The sequence below is a fragment of the Chiloscyllium plagiosum genome, chromosome 6, assembly GCF_004010195.1.
Source record: "Chiloscyllium plagiosum isolate BGI_BamShark_2017 chromosome 6, ASM401019v2, whole genome shotgun sequence".
NCBI classification, from domain to species: domain Eukaryota; kingdom Metazoa; phylum Chordata; class Chondrichthyes; order Orectolobiformes; family Hemiscylliidae; genus Chiloscyllium; species Chiloscyllium plagiosum.
In genome coordinates, this window is record NC_057715.1 from 103606135 (window position 1) to 103625967 (window position 19833).

At 38.4% G+C, this 19833-nt stretch overlaps 1 protein-coding gene across 2 annotated transcripts in view; it reads right to left on the reverse strand.

Moving 5' to 3' along the window:
- Nucleotides 1–19833, reverse strand: part of cyfip1 (cytoplasmic FMR1 interacting protein 1) — a 189334-nt gene that overhangs the window by 102395 nt on the left and 67106 nt on the right. The window contains exons 11-16 of one of the 2 annotated variants that reach the window (XM_043692305.1): nt 18161–18278; nt 15612–15734; nt 9640–9765; nt 8265–8431; nt 4062–4209; nt 2670–2817 (exon numbers count right to left, since the gene is read on the reverse strand). In XM_043692305.1, the coding sequence (XP_043548240.1) occupies nt 2670–2817; nt 4062–4209; nt 8265–8431; nt 9640–9765; nt 15612–15734; nt 18161–18278 (830 nt within the window). Of the gene's footprint in view, nt 1–2137; nt 2292–2669; nt 2818–4061; nt 4210–8264; nt 8432–9639; nt 9766–15611; nt 15735–18160; nt 18279–19833 lie in introns of both variants that reach the window. The other variant, XM_043692304.1, reaches the window with a different exon arrangement.

The window sequence follows — 19833 nt, forward strand, 5'->3', positions numbered from 1 at the left end:
CGCCTGTGATAGAAATAGAAAGGTCGAGGGAGGGGAGGGAGGAATCTGAGACTGTCCAGGTGAATTTGAGGTCGGGGTGGAAGGTGTTGGTGAAGTGGATGAACTGTTCAACCTCCTCGTGGGAGCATGAGGCGGCGCCGATACAGTCATTGATGTAGCGGAGGAAAAGGTGGGGGGTGGGGCCAGTGTAGTTGCGGAAGATGGATTGTTCCACATATGCTGGATTGTTCCAGCAACACATTTCCATCTCTGATCTCCAGCATCTGCAGACCTCACTTTCTCCTCAAAGATACACTAGTTAAGATAATGTATGTTGTTGTGAAAACTTGAGTCTTTTCTAAAGGATGCAATTGCAGAGCATTTAGAAATCCATAATATAATCAAGCAGAGTCAGCATGGTTTCATGAACAGCAAAGTATACCTCACAATATTACAGTTCTTTAAAGAGGTAACAAGCAGTGTAGATAAAGGGGAACTAGTAGATTTACCATATTTGAATTTCGCAAAGACTTTCAATAAGTTTATGCACACTAGAAGACTACTAAATCAGATAAGAGTCCACAGTGTAATAAGTGGTATGTTGCCATGGATACAGAATTTGCTAATTAATAGAAGCCAGAGAGTTAGAATAAAGGGGATATTACAGAAAGGCAACCTGTAACTAGTGAAGTGCCACAGGTATCAGTGCTGGAAGTATCACTATTTACAATATACATTGCTAACTTGGACAACACAAGACATTGCACTATCATCAAGTTTGTGCATGACATAGGAATCTACAGAGGGATATAGACAAGTGAATGGGCAAAAATTTGGCAGAAGGAATATAGTGAGGGAAAATGCGAGGTGATGCACATTGGCAGAAAAGAGGGGACAAATATTATTGAAATGGGGAAAGACTATAGAAGGCTGCAGCACAGAGGGATTTCAGGATCCTACTGCATTCACATTCATCAAGCAACAAGGAAAGCAAATAGAATGTTGGCCTTTATTACGAAGTGAATACAGTATAGGGAGGTCATGCTAAAACACTTAAGGGTACTAGTCAGACCACAGTTGGAGTACTGCAAACAGTTCTGCTCCTCAGAGTCATAGATGCACAGCATGGAAACAGACTCTTCAGTCCAACCTGTCCATGCCCATCAGAAAACCAACCTAATCTCGTCCCACTTGCCAGCACCTGGCCCATATCCACATTGGGTTGCCCAGCATTTATTGTCCTTCTCTAATTGTTTCTGAGAAGATAGTGATGATCTGGCTTCTTACACTGTTACTGTCCATGTACACCCAAAATATTGTTAGGGAAGGAGTTCCAGATTTTTCACCCAGCAAAGGTAGAAGTATAACATTATTATTACAACTCAGGATGCTGTATCGCTTGGACAGAAGCTTGCAGATAGTGGTGTTCCCATGTACTCACTACCTATGTCTAGGTTGAAAAGGTCATGAGTTTGTAAGGCTGTTGTCAGAGGAGTATTGGTGAGTTGTTGACCTGCGCATTGTCAATGTTAACCTTAAGGAAATTCTGAACCAAGACTCCTAAGTCTTTGTGTTTCAGAATTCCAAAGCCCATCTGGCTCACTAATATCCTTTAGGGAAGGGATCTGCCATTCTTCTCGAGTCTGGTCTGGTCTACGCATGACTCCAGACCCAAGCAATGTGGTTTACTCTTAACTACCTTCTGGATAATTAGGAATGGGCAATAAATGCTGGCTGGCCAGCAATACCCACATCCTGTCAACCAATAGAAACAAAAAATTGGGATTTTGCTTATTTCCTTTAAAATCTTCAACTATTTTGATGACTCCAGGAATAGCAGGTCTTGATTTCCAGTGAGGGGTGGGTAAGCGAAGTGAGTCGGAAAGTGGAGCTGAGGTTAAAGATCAGTCACAATCCTACCGAAAGAGTTGTACAGCCCTATGTACGAGGGATTTTATGCTGGAATGTTGAGAATTTAAAATTGGACCTTAAAACCAAGTGTGAATATCCATTCAGTGATTGTGCAATTAAAATATTTGCTTCATCTTCACATTCTTCCACAAACAGGTTTAAAAATAAATAAAAGCATCTCTAATGGTATACGGTCAAAATATAAGTTTGCCCCACCACACTGTCTCCTGTGGAAGCGATATCTTACCACTGAAATTGAGCAAATGCGTGTAGAAGAATGAATGCCGGTGAAATTCTTCTATCGCCAAAATGGTGGGGCCCTCAAGACTACTTCTCAAGGTTTTCTTTGCGCCACTTTTGTCAGCAATGAGGGACTCTAGCATAGTTCTAACCATGTAGAGCTACACCAACAGGAAACGTAAAACAAAACAAAAAGAAAAAGTAAAGGGCACATTAGTTATTATGCATTTAATGGGAGAAAGCCTAACTGTTCCATCATTGAGGATATTTCCTTTTAAATCAAATTTATTTCTGCCACAGCAACTTATCTTGAGATAAAATCAGAACTGAAAGAAATTGATGTTTTAAGTAAGCAGAATATCATGATCCAACATTACCATTACACAGTGTTTAGTACTTAAAGCAAGGATAGCAGCTAGTTGGAGCAATTCACTTTCAATTTAAATTAATTTTATATTTCTCCACTAAGAATTTTGCACCTTTAAACGATGGAACAATTTGACTTTCTTTCAACAAAGTAAGGTAGGCTTTATTCTTACCACCAAAATTTAAAATGGTTGGATAGATGTAGGACCGCCTCAGAAAAGTGTTGATCGCAATGAGTGTTTTGTCCAGTCCCAGTGATTTTAGTTGCTTCGCTAGCTCTCCAGATAGCAATGACTCTGCCATGGTGCGCACCATATACAACTAAAGCCAGTTGGCAAGAGTGGACATTAAGAGTTAGGAAGAAAAGCAGAGTGAGAGCTTGGTTAAGTAGCAACAGAAAAGATTTTGGTTAATAAGTTAGGACTACCATTTTCCACAGTGTTACCATTGCAAGCAATATAAGTTACATTTAAAAGGACAGTATTGCTTAAAATACAGCAGTCATGGTATTAATGGGATAGTCAGTTAAACTGATGAGAGCAATCGATTGATCTGGCACTTTTCCTCATCAAGAGGCAGAAATTTGATAGCAGCTGTTAAAATACTTATGAAAGCATGCTAAGAGGAAAGAATGGAAAGAGACCATCTTTACATTTTCAAAATGCCTGCTGCAGCATTTAGCAAAACTTCTTGTAAATTCATGGGAAAAACATGTTTGTTGTTTAGATTGTCTAGAAGCCACTCTCAATCCTATAGCCTGATCAAAACGTGCCAGGTATAAGGTATGTCAACTAATTTGCATAAAGCATACAGTATATTTCTGTAATTGTTGCAAAAGCAAACAAACTGCGCAGTATCTGAAGGGAAAGGGAGGAAACAATAAATACTCAAACAATACTTGCCCCTCAAGTTTTTACAAACCCATTGTAAATCAAGCCACTTTTAACATTAACAGCTTGTTGCTTGCAGCAGCTCAAGCAAAGGCATTAACTGGATACAAATTTATATCCTTAAAGTACAAGCAACAATGCTCAACTTTTCATAATTTCAATTTAACCAATTCGTAAAATGTCACATTGTAAAGTTATGAACCAAGTATTATTCGTAAGGAATATTTTAAAAAATCAAAAATTAAGTTTAAACTATTCCTTCTTTACAAAATCACAAGGAACTAGAAGGAACCATTGTTGTTTAACACATCACCTATTACCATGTTCTTGTTGAGTATTTCACCTGTGCCTTAAACTGAAAATTAAAGGAACACAAGCTGCAACCATGCTTGCTTCAAAGCAATAATTTAAATTTACTTCAGAGATTGATCAAAAAATGACCTTGCTTATAAAGCAAGTTAGGCAATGGGAATTTACAGGACTTGAAGAGAACAGTCTAAGGTCTATGCACTCCAAAGTTTTAAAAATACTATGCAACGCTCCATGTTTCAAAAGCCTCAATCCTTCCTAGGCAATTTCAATTTGAATGTGGAACTCAATTTCTATTTATGGCTTTAACATCAAATAAATTTATTTGAACCAGAGATTATTAAGAAGTTCACACTATAGAAACACCTGGGTACTAGATGGTCCGACTGCCCGGGGAGTAACTTTGATCTCAAAGCCTCCTCTCGGATCTTTCTCTCCTCGGAGTGCAGGATCATTTGCTGGCTCATGTCCGACGTCCCAATCACAAATAGTCTTTCTAATTGCTTGCAGAACACTACAGACATACGACAAAGAAATGCATCAGCATCAGTTCCAATAATGTGTTTTTGTTTGCTCACCTTATGCAATTATAAAATGGAAAATAGGGAATAACGAAAAAATTACAGAAACAGACGCACCATTAAAATATAGACAACAATAACAAATTACTGCAAATGCTAGAAATCTGAAATAAAAACAGAAAATACCAGAAAACCACATCAGGTCTGGCAATATCTGTGGAGACAGCATCCAATATGACTTCTTCACAGATGCTCTCTCCATAGATAGTAAAACCATGTAAATGTTTTAGTAAATGTTGACTGACCAAAAACTGACACTGGTTGGTACAGAAGGTAATGACTTTGCAAAGTTTGTATCATTATTTAGGACAATAAAGAAAACTTCAACTGTTTCAGAATTGCTCATATTTTAACATTATATTGTTGAACAGTCATTTCGTAATAAGGAACCAGAATATTGCTTAAAAAAATTCACTGAAGCTACTTATCCTGCACGAGGACCTTGGCATGAATATCAATGGAAATGGGTATATGAGAAGAATTTGTGAATTGGTTGGCAAATGGACTCAGATTGGTAGAAGCATTGTCAAGAGTACAGCAATTAGGTGCTAATGACAGTTCACTACCAAACAAAATTTAATAGATTCTGGTATGATCCCTGCAGATTGGAAGCCTGCAAATGTCATCCCACTAGTTAAGAAAGGAGTAAAGCAAAATCAGAGACCTGTCAGCCTTACATCTTTAGTAGGGAAAATGCTAGAAACTTTCAAAGGACATGAGAAATGGACACTTGGATAAATATGATCTAATTGGGCACAGTCAGCATGCATTTGCAAAGTTGGACAAATTTAGGAGTTTTAATCTTTTGAAAATTATACCAATCAAATTGATAAATGAGGGTCAATGGAAGTTGGATCTACTTGGATTTTCAGAATTATTTTGATAATGTTCCCCACAGAATATTAGTTAGCAAAATTAAGGCTTATGGTATAGGACATAATGCTCTGACATGGATTAAGGTTTGGTTAAGAGAAAGAAAACAGTACGAAAATTGTTCATTGTTACATTGGCAGACTTGCACTGGTGAGGTACTACAAGGATCAGTACTTGGAGCTCCAGGAGTTCACAATGTATATCAATGATTTGGAGATGGAGATCAAATGCAATATTTCCAAAGTTGCAGATGATACAAAGATAAGCAGGGATGTTTCCTAAGAGGAAAATGTGAGATATTTTCAGGGAGATTTTAAAAGGCTTAGTCAATGGGCAAAACCATGGCAGATGGAATATAATGTGGAAAAATGTGAGGTTATCCACTTTGGTAAGAGAAACAAATATGCTGAGCATTTTTTAGAAAATTGAAAAGTGTCGCAGTGCAAAAGAACTTGGGTCTACTTGTCAATTAGTGACTGAAAGCTAACATGCAAGTGCAGCAACCTATTAAGGCAGCAAGTGGAATGTTATCCTTTGTTGTAAGAGCATTTGATGAAAAGAGTAGTGAAGCCTTGCTTCAACTGTATAGATTGAACCAGTTTGACTGCACCTGGAATACTGTGTATAGTTCTGGGAGAAAGTGAAGACTGCAGATGCTGGAGATCAGAGCTGAAAAATGTGTTACTGGAAAAGCGCAGCAGGTCAGGCAGCATCAAAGGAGCAGGAGAATCAATGTTTTGGGCATAAGCCCTTCTTCAGGAACGTCCGAAACGTCGATTCTCCTGCTCCTTTGATTCTGCCTGACCTGCTGCGTTTTTCCAGCAACACATTTTTCAGCTGTGAATCATTCTGGTCTCCTTATCTCAGGAAAAGATATTATCATTGAACAAATGCAACAAAGGTTCTCCAGACTTGTTTGCAGAATGGCAGGTTTGCCCTAAAGAGAGAGATTGGGCAGAGTGGGCCTGTATTCTCTAGAGTTTCCAAGAATAAGAGGTGATCTCATTGAAAGCTACAAAATGCTGAAGGATTTATGCAAGTGAAATGTTTCCCAGAATGGAGGGACTAGAATCAGGGATACTATTTCAGACCAAGATAAATTTTACTCAGGTTGTGATGAATCTTTGGAATTCTCTATTGGAAGGTGCTGTGGAAGCACAGTTTTTGAGTACACTTAAAGCAGGGGTTGATAAGTGTTTAATTAAGAATGGTATTAAAGGTTATGCGGACAGTGTAGGTGAAAGGCATTGGAAATGTTCACTCAGCTCTGATTGTATTAAATTGCGAAACAGGCTTGATGGGCTGAATAGCAGCGTTCCCACGAATTTTCTTACTGGCTGCATGGGTGTTCGAGGCCCATATGCAGCGCAGACCTCCATAAATGTAAGTCAATGCTGTGATATGTATGCTGACACCGACGTGCATATCTGCAGCTTTGAGGATACATTGCTGAATGATTAATTTCTGTTCCTTAAAAGACAGTTGAAGATTAGAAAGAAAGAGAACACAATTCTTTACTTCCTAAGTATCTGCAAATCTTAACTTTATTCTTCAAAATGCATGCTACAAGTACTGGTAAATGTAACTGTGTTGACTAGAATTTTTGACTGATCAGCAACATGCAGACTAATATAGATTCAAATAAAAGCAAAATACTTCAGATGCTGTTTGGCATGCAGGTAGTCTTCTTTTGTAACTTCACCAGGTTGACCTCATTTTTAAGTATGCCAGGTGCTGTTCCTGGCATGCTCCTCCTGCATTCGCCATTGAACTCGAGGTGATCGTTGACTTGATGGGAATGGTTCAGTGGGGCATAGGCTGGGCCATGTGTTGCTAATTGTACTGGGGTACAATTTTGTTGCTGTTGATGGTCCATAGTGCCTCAGGGATGCCCAGTTTTGAGTTGCTAGACCTGTTCAAAGTCTGTCCCATTTAACATAGCCTTACCACTACCCACTCACCACTAATACAGAAGCTGGGATGTCTTACGGCACTATGCAGGGCATTTCTAAGACGACAGCTACAGTATTGTGTTCAGTTTGGACTCCTTATCAGAGGTGGGATGTTCTGGCTATTGAGGAGTGCAAAAATTGCTTTATTCCTGGGTTGGTAGGACTGACAGGGAGAGACTAGATTGGTTAGGACTACATTCACTTGAGTCAAGAGGAATGAGGGCTCTTATGTATAAAATGTATAAAATTCTAACAGGATTAGAGACAGGAGAATGTTCTCGATGACCAGCATGTCCAGAACCAAGGGTTACAGTCAAAAAATAAGGAATAGGTCTCTTTGGACAGAGATGAGGAGAAATTTCTTCAGTTAGAGTGTGTTGTCAGCCTTTGGAATTCTCTGCCACAGACGGTGTTTGAGGCTAAAACAATGTTTTCAAGGAGGAGTCAGATACAATTCTTAGCAGGGAGAAAGCAGGAACAGGGTGAGTTTGATGATCAGATATGGTCACATTGAATGGTGGAGCAGGCTCAAAGGTTGGTTAGCCTCCTCCTGCTACTCTGTTCGTGTGTCCTGAGCTAGTAATCCAGAGGCTACTGCTCAGGAGATATTGGTTCAAATCCTTCCACAGCAGCTTGTGGAATTTAAACATAATTCAAGTGGAGCCAGACCACGAAATATATGACTGATTATTATAAAAGTCGAGAGTGTGGTGCTGGAAAAGCGCAGCAGGTCAGGCAGCATCCAACGAGCAGGAGAATCAGTGTTTCGGGCATAACCCCTTCATTGGGGAATGCTTTTCCAGCACCACACTCTCGACTCTGATCTCCAGCATCTGCAGTCGTCACTTTCTCCTGATTATGATAAAAACCCTTTAAGGAAAGTTGACTGCCATCCTTACCCAGCCTAGCCTATGTGGTGAGCCTGGCGTCTCACAATGTGATGTGATTGATTCTTAGTTGCCCTCTTGAAATGGCTCAGCAAGCCACTCAGTTAAGAATAATTAGCAATGAGCAAATGCCTGACCAGAAGCACCTATATTCCATCAACTAATGAAGAAAAAAATGCAGGTGGCTATTTTGGTTCTTATCAGCAAAATTACATTCTCTTCTCATTAAAAATGAGAAACTGAGTATGCCACATTTTATGTACAATTTAGGCAAACCTCTGAATCACATTCTTCTTCTTCTTGATAGCCTGACGCAAAGGCTCACGAAGTGTTTTCTGAGCAAAGTTTTGGAGCGCAGCGTAAATGGTATGTCGAATTGCATGATTGAACACACTCTCCATTCTGCCCATCAGCACCTGCAATCCTTTTATCATGGCAATAACCTGCAGCCCAAAACAGATGAACCAATTTTAACTCTGTCAAATCAGCTTTTCACATTCAAAAAGTTGAGTTTTTTTTTAACTGCATAGAAATAGTCAAGCACTGGAAGACTTTAATGTTCTTTAATCAATATGAGCAATCAGATATTATGGTCCAATTTTAAATCACTCAAATTTTGACAACTTGTATTTTCTTCCACTAAATTCACCATGCCAAAACTGCTATCTTCCTGATCAAGATATTAACCCAACTAAATGCAGTTTGCTCACTGCTAACATCATTCAAGAATCTCAAGATTATTAAAAGCTTGTCGATCAATAATTCATTTTCATAGTTTCTCAATGTAACGTAGCCTTTTCTCAAGTAGGTCATTTTTTTCCCCCATTAATTAAGCTGCAACTTCAGCTGTGTTTAACAGTTTTGCAAAGCCAGTTATGTTACAGTTCTTAAATTGTATTAAGATAGCTGTAATAGAAGTGCAACATGATCAGCTTTTTAACTTGTTGCAGGAGGAAGAAAATGAAGTGTTATGTTTTGCGGTGATGGCAACTGGACAAGTCAGATCCCTGGCTTGAGAGATCATACATTTAAATCTTTTTTAATTGATTATAGCGTCATGCATGTGTTTTCTGCATTTATAAAATTTTAGATGGTCGAAAATGTTGGGTACCTCCTCAATGCAGAAGAGACTAGCCTTCCTGACCTCACATTTGATTTAATGTCAGGCAATGGAGAGTAAAAATGGGGTGAATGATGGAAAACTGGTCAAGTTTTGTTAGCTCATCAGTTGACCAACGAAATCTCATTTTTTTTTAAAATGTCCTCCAATGGAGAGACAGATCGAGCTTGCAAGTTCCTGCTTCAGGAATGTTTCTGTCTTACAATCTGCTTTATCTTCAATCAACCCATTAAGACTAAAATGTAGGCCCTGAAAGTCAAAAGGTTGCCTTCAACAAAATCCCAGAAAGTAATCTTGAATAGAAAACTGAGCCTTGCTCATACCCATATTTTCTTTGTTCCATTTTTTAGCCTGGGAATAAAATAAGCCTGAATGATGAGACTACCAAAAAGTCTTTCACAATTCAGAGACTGTTCTACCAGAGATTTTATATATTCAAGCTTATTGGTACTGACCCTGTTACATCTTAGATGCTAGACTTTGTTGCTGAAAGTTTTCAAAACAAATAATTAAAAATGTGATGAGTCTCACCTCAACAAGTGCAAACTTTTCTTCACTTGTGTAATTATATCTAGTTGCTCTCTCATACTCTTCTGCATTATCTGGGCAGTCTTTATTAGAGTACTTATCAGTGGGATGCACAAGTTTCCAAGAGTACTGTAAAATTATAATTAAATATGAGTCAAAGAACAGATTGAAAAGCCAATTATTTTAACTTTAGACAAATGAAAAGCATGGATGCTAAAAATCTGAAATAAAAACAGAAAATGGTAAAATTACTCAGCAGTCAGGCAGCATCTAGGAAAAAAGTTAATGCTTGAGGTAAGGGAATTTTTTTCTTGCAGCAATGCTAAGGTGCGATATATTGGCATTATTTTCATGTTACTCGTTAAACAAGGTCATACAATTTCAAGTCTTCTACTTCTCAACAATTTTAAAGTCTCTTCCCTTAAATTTGATTGATGACAATACCAAAATCTGTGTTGTAGGGGTGGCCAGTACCTGCTTATACCAAAACGGCTCATGTTTTTAAAGACACAAAACGGCCTACAAGAATTGAATAAAACAAGGCAACCTATCCCGAAAATAAAACCGACACACAGCTTGTTCTAGCCCTTAAAGTGAAACACAATGGTACCTTTGAACAGAGCTACTCCAAGGTCAATGAAGGGGCCTTGCGCAGCAACCATTCAACAGTCCTGATGAGAAGATGCCTAAAGACAGACAAAATGACTGACCCCAGCTTCGTTAATGAAAGGATAATTGTCTCAGTAAAAGAATAACACCAGGTGTGGGTCTCAGTTCATGAACCAGCCAGATTAACTCAGCTGCACTGACAACAGCTGGTTATTTTGAAGTAAACAGTTGTTTCTTTGAAATTACTCGTAATATTAAAAAATAGTTAAAAGGTTATTCAAATAATCAGAGGTACTTTTCAACATAAAAGGGTAGATAGATACACATATCACCAATGTCCAACACAAGCATTACAAAAAAAACTTAAATATAGATGTGAACGTTAATTAGTGTCAAGAAACACCCTTCCTTACACCCTAACCAAAACAGATTGTTCACAACCCATTAATCACAAAGTGCTAACAGTAGAAGTCATAACGTTACACTTTATAACTAACTTTAACATAAATCAATATTACAAACCTTATAGAAAGTAGTTAAAATTATCTTTTGTATTTTTACATATATAATTAAGACAGTGGGAAATACAAGAGGAATAAGTGAAATTGATAAAGGCAGCACATGGAATATAATGAAAACAGAATTTAAGCTATCCTTAGAGATGAGCAGGCATGAGAAGATCTGAAGGAGTATTGCCAGTAACTTTAAAAATGCGAATGAATAGGATGCATAGGAAAATCCCAAGGCCCAGAGATTATAGTGTCTGTTAAATTCCATGAGAACCTGGGATTGTCAATAAGAATGCCCATGATTAATTAGGTGTTTTACAGGATTGGGTGCATGGAAGGGAGAAGGACTGTAAGCACATTGTGTGTGATCATTGTAACATAAAAATGTATAAAAATACTGCTTTTTACTGTAAATCAGGGTGTGTCATTAAACTCTCTTCCGATCTGAGCCAAAGATTAAGCGAACAATCATGCTAGTACATAGAGACCAGATTCGGAGAAGATCCTTTGGCCGTCTCCCTCCATGAACCTCACTTGCCTGAATCCTGCCTGCCTCCTGAGGCTTTGTCTCCATTCCGGGGGGGGTACACTTCTACATGTGCCATGCTAAAGTTACAATTTTATGCAAACCTCAATCAATAACTAAGAATAAGAAACGATTAGATTAGATTCACTGCAGTGAATAAAAAAAAAAGGCCCTTCGGCCTAACCAGCCAACACCGACCCTCCGAAGAGTAACCCACCCAAACCCATTTCCTCCTGACTAATACACCTCATACTATGGGCAATTTAGCATGGCCAATTCACCTAACCTGCACATTTTTGGATTGTGGGAGGAAACCGGAGGAAACCCACGCAGACATGGGGAGAACGTGCAAACTCCACACAGACAGTCACCCAAGGCTGGAATCGAACCTGGGACCCTGGTGCTGAGAGGCAGCAGTGCTAACTAATGAGCCACCATGCCTCCCCTTTTTTTTTTAAACTGCAGATATTCTGGTAACTGACAGGAAGAATTCTTGGAGGTTATCCACACTGAGAGCAGCCATCGAGATGCAATATGGAAGGATACGAAGTAAGAAAAAATTGGCACAAAGAATATTTACTTTATTTCTTCATTTTCTGGAATACTTTCCAATATCCCAAGAGGAACATCAGCAATCAAAATCACAAAGGAATTTACTTAACATCCCAGCTGAAGTCAAAGTCCCTAGATTAATTACGAATCTATTATTCCTCATGGCGTTCATTATTCCATTATTTAGAGCAACTCCTCCAAACAAGATATATTAACGAGTCAAATAGATAAAATAAAAAAAAGTCAACAAACATCCTCAAAAAAACTGAACGACAAACATCTTTTCTAATTATTTTGAAAAAATACAAGACCATCACGAGGCTGTGTGTCTCCATCTTTGTCAGCAACCAGTTGTCATGACGAAATTGGGGTCCTATCTATACGAGACAACATGGCCAATAACACAATCTTTGAGGAGGAAATCTAATCAGCCACGTCCATGTTAGCTGACCTATTAAAGATGACTAATGCTACAAGCTGAATGAATAGCTAAGACCTGCAAAGAATCCTCAACATGAAGACACCCTTGCTGTTTCATCGAAGAAGGGCTGTACTGAGAAGTCCTCAAGGCAATACGAATAGTGGAATGATTTGACATTATTCCACCCCTCAGGCCTGTTCACTAGCAGAATGTTATATTCCACCCTCATGACCCTTTTCATTAATGCATGAAACTGTAGATCCAATGGCCTCAATTTGCCACAGGCAAGTCAGTTCAATTAGGCAACATTCTTCAAATAGCAGATGACTGGTCTCTCATTCGGGCCATTTTGCAGTAGCTCTAAAGTCAGATCATAATCAACAAATTGGCTCATGCCTCCATGAAACAGCAGACAATCTACTTTCCGGCCTCAGGCTGTAGTGTATCCTAAAGGTCTCCCAATCTGTCCCACTACAATTTCCTCTGCTACCACTTGTAAGCCAGCATCCATGAGGGTCAGAAAATTCCAGCCCAAAAGTAATTGGTTACTGTTTGTAATGACATGACAACCAAGTCAGCATCACTTATGTAGATTTGGAGAAACATGAATTTAAAAAAAACTAAAGCTAACTGTGAATATTTTTGGGTCGCCGAATGACATAAGGATAGAGTTACTCAAACCGACAAATAGTCCCAACGAAATACCGATCTCTACTTAAAAAAAAATTGCAGTATTAACTTTTACTTGGTTAAGTTGAGAAATGGGCTTTATTGTTTAAGTATTGGCAAAACAACCTTTTAACAGAGTTTAATGTGTACAAAATGAAATAATTATCCAGTTAATGAGGGGATATTTAAAGATAGGTTGTTAATTAATGCCTTCATTTCAAGGAAGCAAGAACAAAAGTTAGTTTTAATAAAGGAAAACATTTGTACAAACATTAACATTTTAATTGACATTTATATTAAAAAAAGAATTAATGAATGTTGAATGGTACATATTCAAAAATACATTCAAATTTTTTTTAAATTCCACTGAACAGAATAGCAAGCGTTATGTAGTAAAAAAGAATTGTTCTAACAATCTCAATATGTATTCAGGATACCAGCTCATTAAGTGAACTTATTACTAATGTGACAATGCTGGTCCTTTAACAAGCATATGCTGTCCTTGCTTTTTTCCAGAGAGGTCGTAAACAACACACACACTCCAAAAGTCCAGGGTTGAAGGGCTTTAAGGCCAACTTGATAATAGCTAACAGATGCTGCCTCAGGAAAAAGGCTTTCAAGTTTAAAAAAAACACTTGTACAATGAAAAAGGAGCCTGTTCTCCCAGCTCAGCTTTTCTCCGGTTTGGTCTGGTTTATAGCAGTGCTGGAAGAAGCTGCTGGACCCAAAGAAGCAGATCCAGACTGGTACTCACTGATTTCTCTCCTGTAACACCCTGAGTTTGATTTTACCTTTTGTGCCAAGGGGTGTTTGTGGGGATTGTTACAAATATTTGGAACAGCATCAAGTTGGGATGATCTGTGGGGTTTGCGGATAGGTTAAGTTATTCAATAATCTGTTCTGTTTTGTTTGTGTTTCATTCGGTAATCTTGTAAGCAAATTTTCTTTTGTTTAAAACTAAGTGGTTTGACCAGCAGCAACTCTCCTGGAATATCCACACTACACCTGCTTAAAACAACTAGTAAATTTAGAGTCTGGGCTACCTTCTTGAAATGTTTTGAGGGGTCTGGCCTGGTCTATAACGTTAAGGTATAGATTTGAGATTCTGCTTGTCGACAGCTACATTTAAAATTTTAGGACAACCATTTAATGAAGAACAAGCTGTCCCACTGTCAGAGGACAGAAATGTTTTTTAAAAAATGACAGACTGCAATAAGTATTTGAACATGTATGGCATTCATCAGCAGAAATATGAAAACATCTGTTTAAGTAGCATATTTAACAAAATAAAAAGTGACATTGAGCTGGGAAGGAATAGTAGTGTAATTAGGAAAGAGTACAAATGATTTGGCAGAATTCAGAAATGAAGATATTACACTTGCAAACAAAAATTCAGTTAAATTAATCTGGTAAAAATTCTCATACACTGGTTACATTCAAACGTATACAATAACAAGTTCGCTACTAGCTGCCATATTGGAAAGCATAAATTCACTTTTAATTAAACTGTACTAAGGCCTTGAAAAATGATGTCACAATAAAGTTAATAGAATTTAGAGAGACAGTACTGCATGCACAAACAACTACTTAAACACCGAGAAACTAAAGAAAAGGCTATTCATCCCATCATGCACACGCTAGCTGAATAAACTTGCAGTCTATTATAATCACTCAAGGAGCATCTCAAAAGAAGCAACGTGACAGTGACACAAAAAAAGGTTTAATGAGAGAATTCCAGAGCTTAGGGCCTCAGCAACTTGAGGCATAACCGCCAATGATAAATGATTAAAATCAGAAATGGTCCACAGCCAGAATTAGAGTACACAAGTATCTCAAAGATTAATGGGTTGGAAGAGATTGCAGAGGTAGAAAATAATACGGTCATGGAGAGATTTAAAAACAAGAATAGGAATTTTTAAATCGCAGTATTGTTTTATGAGACAATTATAGTTTGGCTATCAAAGGTGGTAACCAGTGAATGGGATTTGATACAAGTTAGAATATGGGCAAAGTTTTGAATAATCAAGTTCACAAAGTATAAAATGTGGGAGACCAAAGGAGAGTGCACTAAAATAGCTGTGACATAATCTGAGTATCAAATTATCAGGTGTGATTGTATCTTGAGTAGCTTTAATTATGATTACATCTACTTCATGCTGAATTTAGTGTTTCAAAAATTTTATTGATTGAAAGATAAAAGAAAAGGAAATGTAAACAGGTAATTCAGCAGTAGTCATCTTTTTCATCATGGAGCATGGCACCATAAGATTAAAAAGGTTTCTACCAAATCAGTGCTGCTACATTGACAGGAATATTCTACATTTGAAATGCCTTTTATAACGATGACAAAGTGAATCAAAGAGAATGGAATTCCCAAGACGTATCTAAATCATTTCCTAAGCTATGTATTACCAGGTCAATGTGGGCAAAGGCATAGCTAAGTCCCATTACAAGTAACAAAAGAAAGCAGGTCGATGAATGTTTCCTGTTCCCAAAGTAACCAAAGCATAGTAATGTTTACAATCAAACGAGAACATAACATGGTTGGCATAAGGTTTAGAAAGATCAGGTTCAAGACAACAGAGGTGAGTAGAATTAGAACCCTGCATTATACAGGGAATTTTAACAATATTCTTAAAAAATGTTCCACTCTAAATAGCAATAAAATTTTCTCATTTAGCTATCTTACCACTTCCATTACGTGAGCACTCCATTGGGACAATAGTTGCATGCCCTGTAAAGCAAGTTCAGACAGCTTCTGGTATTCAGCATCAGTTTTCTGAGATTCTTGTCGACCTGACCCTGTTACTACCTGCAAGAATATCATGAAATTATCATTAATATCTGTATTTAAAAAAAGACATTAGGAGAGAAATTTGGAGTATTTCCCTTGTATTGCCTCTGTGTGACATTTACAGATGGGCAATAAACACTGACATCCCATGAAATAATTTTTTTTAAAAGTTTGGGGCAGCACAGTGGCAGTGGTTAGCACTGCTGCCTCACAGCACCAGGGACCTGGGTTCGATTCCCGCCTGTCTGTGTGGGTTTCCCCCGGGTGCTCCGGTTTCCTCCCACAATCCAAAGATGTGCAGGTCAGGTGAATTGGCCATGCTAAATTGCCCATAGTGTTAGATGCGTTAGTCAGTGTTAATATAGGGTAGGGGAATGGGTCTGGATGGATTTCTCTTCGGAGGGGCGGTGGGGACTTGTTGGGCCAAAGGGCCTGTTTCCACACTGTAGAGAACCTAATAGAGAATCCAATAAATTATTTTCAAAAGAAAACCCTTGAATGTTTCTTTTTTTTTCTACAACCAACATAATGGATGAGATTTAATTTTAAGTGATTAACCACCACTTAGCCTCATCTCATCGCTATAGAATCAGTCAGCAATGGGCAGAAGAAACTTGTGCCATGTGAAACTTGCAAAGGTATTCAAACACTCAGGGATCTGGCATTCATGGGAGATTAGATTAGATTAGTGTGGAAACAGGCCCCAAACACCTCTCTCAGCAACCCCAACTTTACTCATGCCCTCAAATTATTTTGTTCCACTGTGGGTACATTATTGGTCTTTGCACCTGGTGGAGGTGGCCAGAAGCTCTCGGGGGCAGGATTTTCAACCGCAGAATCTTCGATCACAAAGACCTAATATTGGTCACTAAAGTGTCTGATGGCTGACCACAGTGACATTCTAAAACAGATGTTCCCATCAATTCTCTAGCCAGTAGGTGTCACAAATGTTCTACCCAATAACAAAAAATTATTATGTAGTATTTCTCCATTTTTTTCACATCCTATATTATACTTTCACAATTTAACATTATTAGGCAAGATTTTGTCCTCTTCAGTTCCTTTCTTCAGCAGTGCAAACATTGCACCAGCCTGATTTCTACAGTTATATCCAACAGGCAATACAATAATATTTGTGGTGTCAACATGCAACTCTGCATATTAAACAATAAACTTCAATTTATGAAAAATGTAATTATATCTCTAGCTGAATTATTCATAGCCACAATAAAGAAGTTGCCCCAACTGCCCTCTCTTTATACGTCATATAAGGTACTAAAGAGTCAAGATCCAATGTGATGCATATGTATTTGGCAAAAGACATGAGGAAATTTTGGTTTCTACTTGTAGAATGATGGGACAAGCACTGAGACAGTGATGCATTCTGGTAATATCCTACTAAATTAGTAAGAGATATATCAATATTGATAAAAGGTAAACTAAACCAGGAAACAAAGGCTGAATAACATTGCATTCACAACCAACTTATGAAATCAGTTATTGAAAGCAAACCCTAAGATCATCTGTATGATACAAGATGTGAACAGCAGCCGTAATGATTTAAGAAAACAAATATCCCATCAAATTAACTTTTCTTAAGCCAATTTGTGGTAGATATGTGGCTGCTGAGAGTGGATTTTCAGCAAACTCACAATAAACTTTCATGAAAATTTGCTGCATAAACCTATAGGAGTAGGAACTCAAGATGAAACATGGAATTGGCTGAAAAAAATGGGAAAAGCTGGTGCTTGTTGGTGGAATGACACTAAAATTGTTAAAATGAAGAGTTTCAGTGTTTGATGCTGGACAATTTGCACTTCTACTTGTCATCAATTAAAAACTGAAACTATAAAACGGGGGCAAGGAAACATACACAAAAGGAGAATTCAAACATTGACATAATATTAGGGACTTCTATGGGGTAAAATTCTGACTGCAAAAACATTTTCATTTTATTTACACACAGCAAGAGAAGTAAGCTAAAACCTGCAAAAAAATACAGCAAATGGAATCTTCAAGACTGTCCTTGCAGCACACATTATGCCGAATTAAGACAAAACTCTGCTGACTTCACAGACCTCGAGCAATCCTGAGATTACAGCATGAAATTCTGAGCCTTTGACTTTCTACTCCTCGAGTTCAATCTTATTTTTACATTCACCAAGCGATCAGAGTGCAGATTTTCATTCCTTTTCATGAATTCTAATCACAATCAACCAATGTGAAACGTAGGTGAATATTACAGGCATGTTAGGTCTCTCCCACCAGAGTATATGGATGCCATGGTTCATGACAAAAAAATTTTCAGAAAGCAAAATGTGGCTGCTTCTTGTTTTACCATTATTACATGCATTTTTTTTTTTACCCAAAAACATTGGTTTCCCAGGAAAACTATACACATCAAAACTATACACTCTTTAACTTTGCAATTATATTTCACGTACCTCACTATTGCTATAGCGAGCCAGTTCAGAGATGAAACGCATGTGATCTTCCCGGATCTGAATCATTTGTTCCACAATGTTGTATTGAGGGCTACTACTGGAAGATGTGGAGGCCCATCTTAAGAAATAACACAGGTACAATTGAAGCAATAAAAAGAAAATTTCGAAACTAAACTCAGCAAGCCCAAAGTTAATAACTATTATTAATGGAATAGTCCTGACTAAACATATCCAAAGAAGCTGGCTAAAATCAGTTGATCAAGTTTCCGAATTTTAGGAGGTAAGTAGACCATGTGGTATTGACCTGAGTTATCCAGAAAATCATAGCTGAGAAATTACACTGCTTTTTCTTTTGCAACAGAAACTGCAAACTGCTGTGAAAATGACTGCAAACAACAATGAACAATAGATAATAGGTGCAGGAGTAGGCCATTCAGCCCTTTGAGCCTGCACCACCATTCAATATGATCATGGCTGATCATCCTCAATCAGTATCCTGTTCCTGCCTTATCTCCATAACCCTTGATTCCACTATCCTTGAGAGCTCTATCCAAATCTTTCTTAAACGAATCCAGAGACCGGGCCTCCACTGCCTTCTGGGGCAGAGCATTCCACACACCCACCACTCTTTGGGTGAAGAAGTTTCTCCTCATCTCTGTCCTAAATGGCCTACCCTGTATTTTTAAGCTGTTTCCTCTAGTTCGGGACTCACCCATCAGCAGAAACATGTTTCCTGCCTCCAGAGTGTGCAATCCTTTAATAATCTTATACGTCTCAATCAGATCCCCTCTCGGTCTTCTAAACTCGAAGGTATACAAGCCCAGTCGTTCCAATCTTTCAACATAAGATGGTTCCGCCATTCCAGGAATTGACCTCGTGAACCTACGCTGCACTCCCTCAACAGCCAGAATGTCTTTCTTCAAATCTGGAGACCAGAACTGCACACAATATTCCAGGTGCGGTCTCACCAGGGCCCTGTACAGCCGCAGAAGAACCTCTTTGCTTCTATGCTCAATCCCTCTTGTTATGAAGGCCAGCATGCTATTAGCCTTCTTCACTACCTACTGTACCTGCAGGCTTGCCTTCATTGACTGGTGTACAAGAACACTCAGATCTCTTTGTACTGCCCCTTTACCTAACTTGACTCCATTTAGGTAGTAATCTGCCTTCCTGTTCTTGCCACCAAAGTGGATAACCATACATTTATCCACATTAAACTGCATCTGCCATGCATCTGACCACTCACCTAACCTGTCCAGGTCTCCCTGTAATCTCCTAACATCCTCCTCACATTTCACCCTGCCACCCAGCTTAGTATCATCAGCAAATTTGCTAATGTTATTATTAATACCATCTTCTATATCATTAACATATATTGTAAAAAGCTGCGGACCCAGCACTGATCCCTGCGATACCCCACTGGTCACCGCCAGTCATTCCAAAAGGGAGCTGTTTATCACTACTCTATTTCCTGTCAGCCAACCAATTTTCAATCCAAGTCAGTACTTTGCCCCCAATACCATGCGCCCTAATTTTGCTCACTAACCTCCTATGTGGGACTTTATCAAAGGCTTTCTGAAAGTCCAGGTACACTACATCCACTGGATCTCCCTAGTCCATCTTCAGAGTTACATTCTCAAAAAATTCCAGATTAGTCAAGCATGATTTTCCCT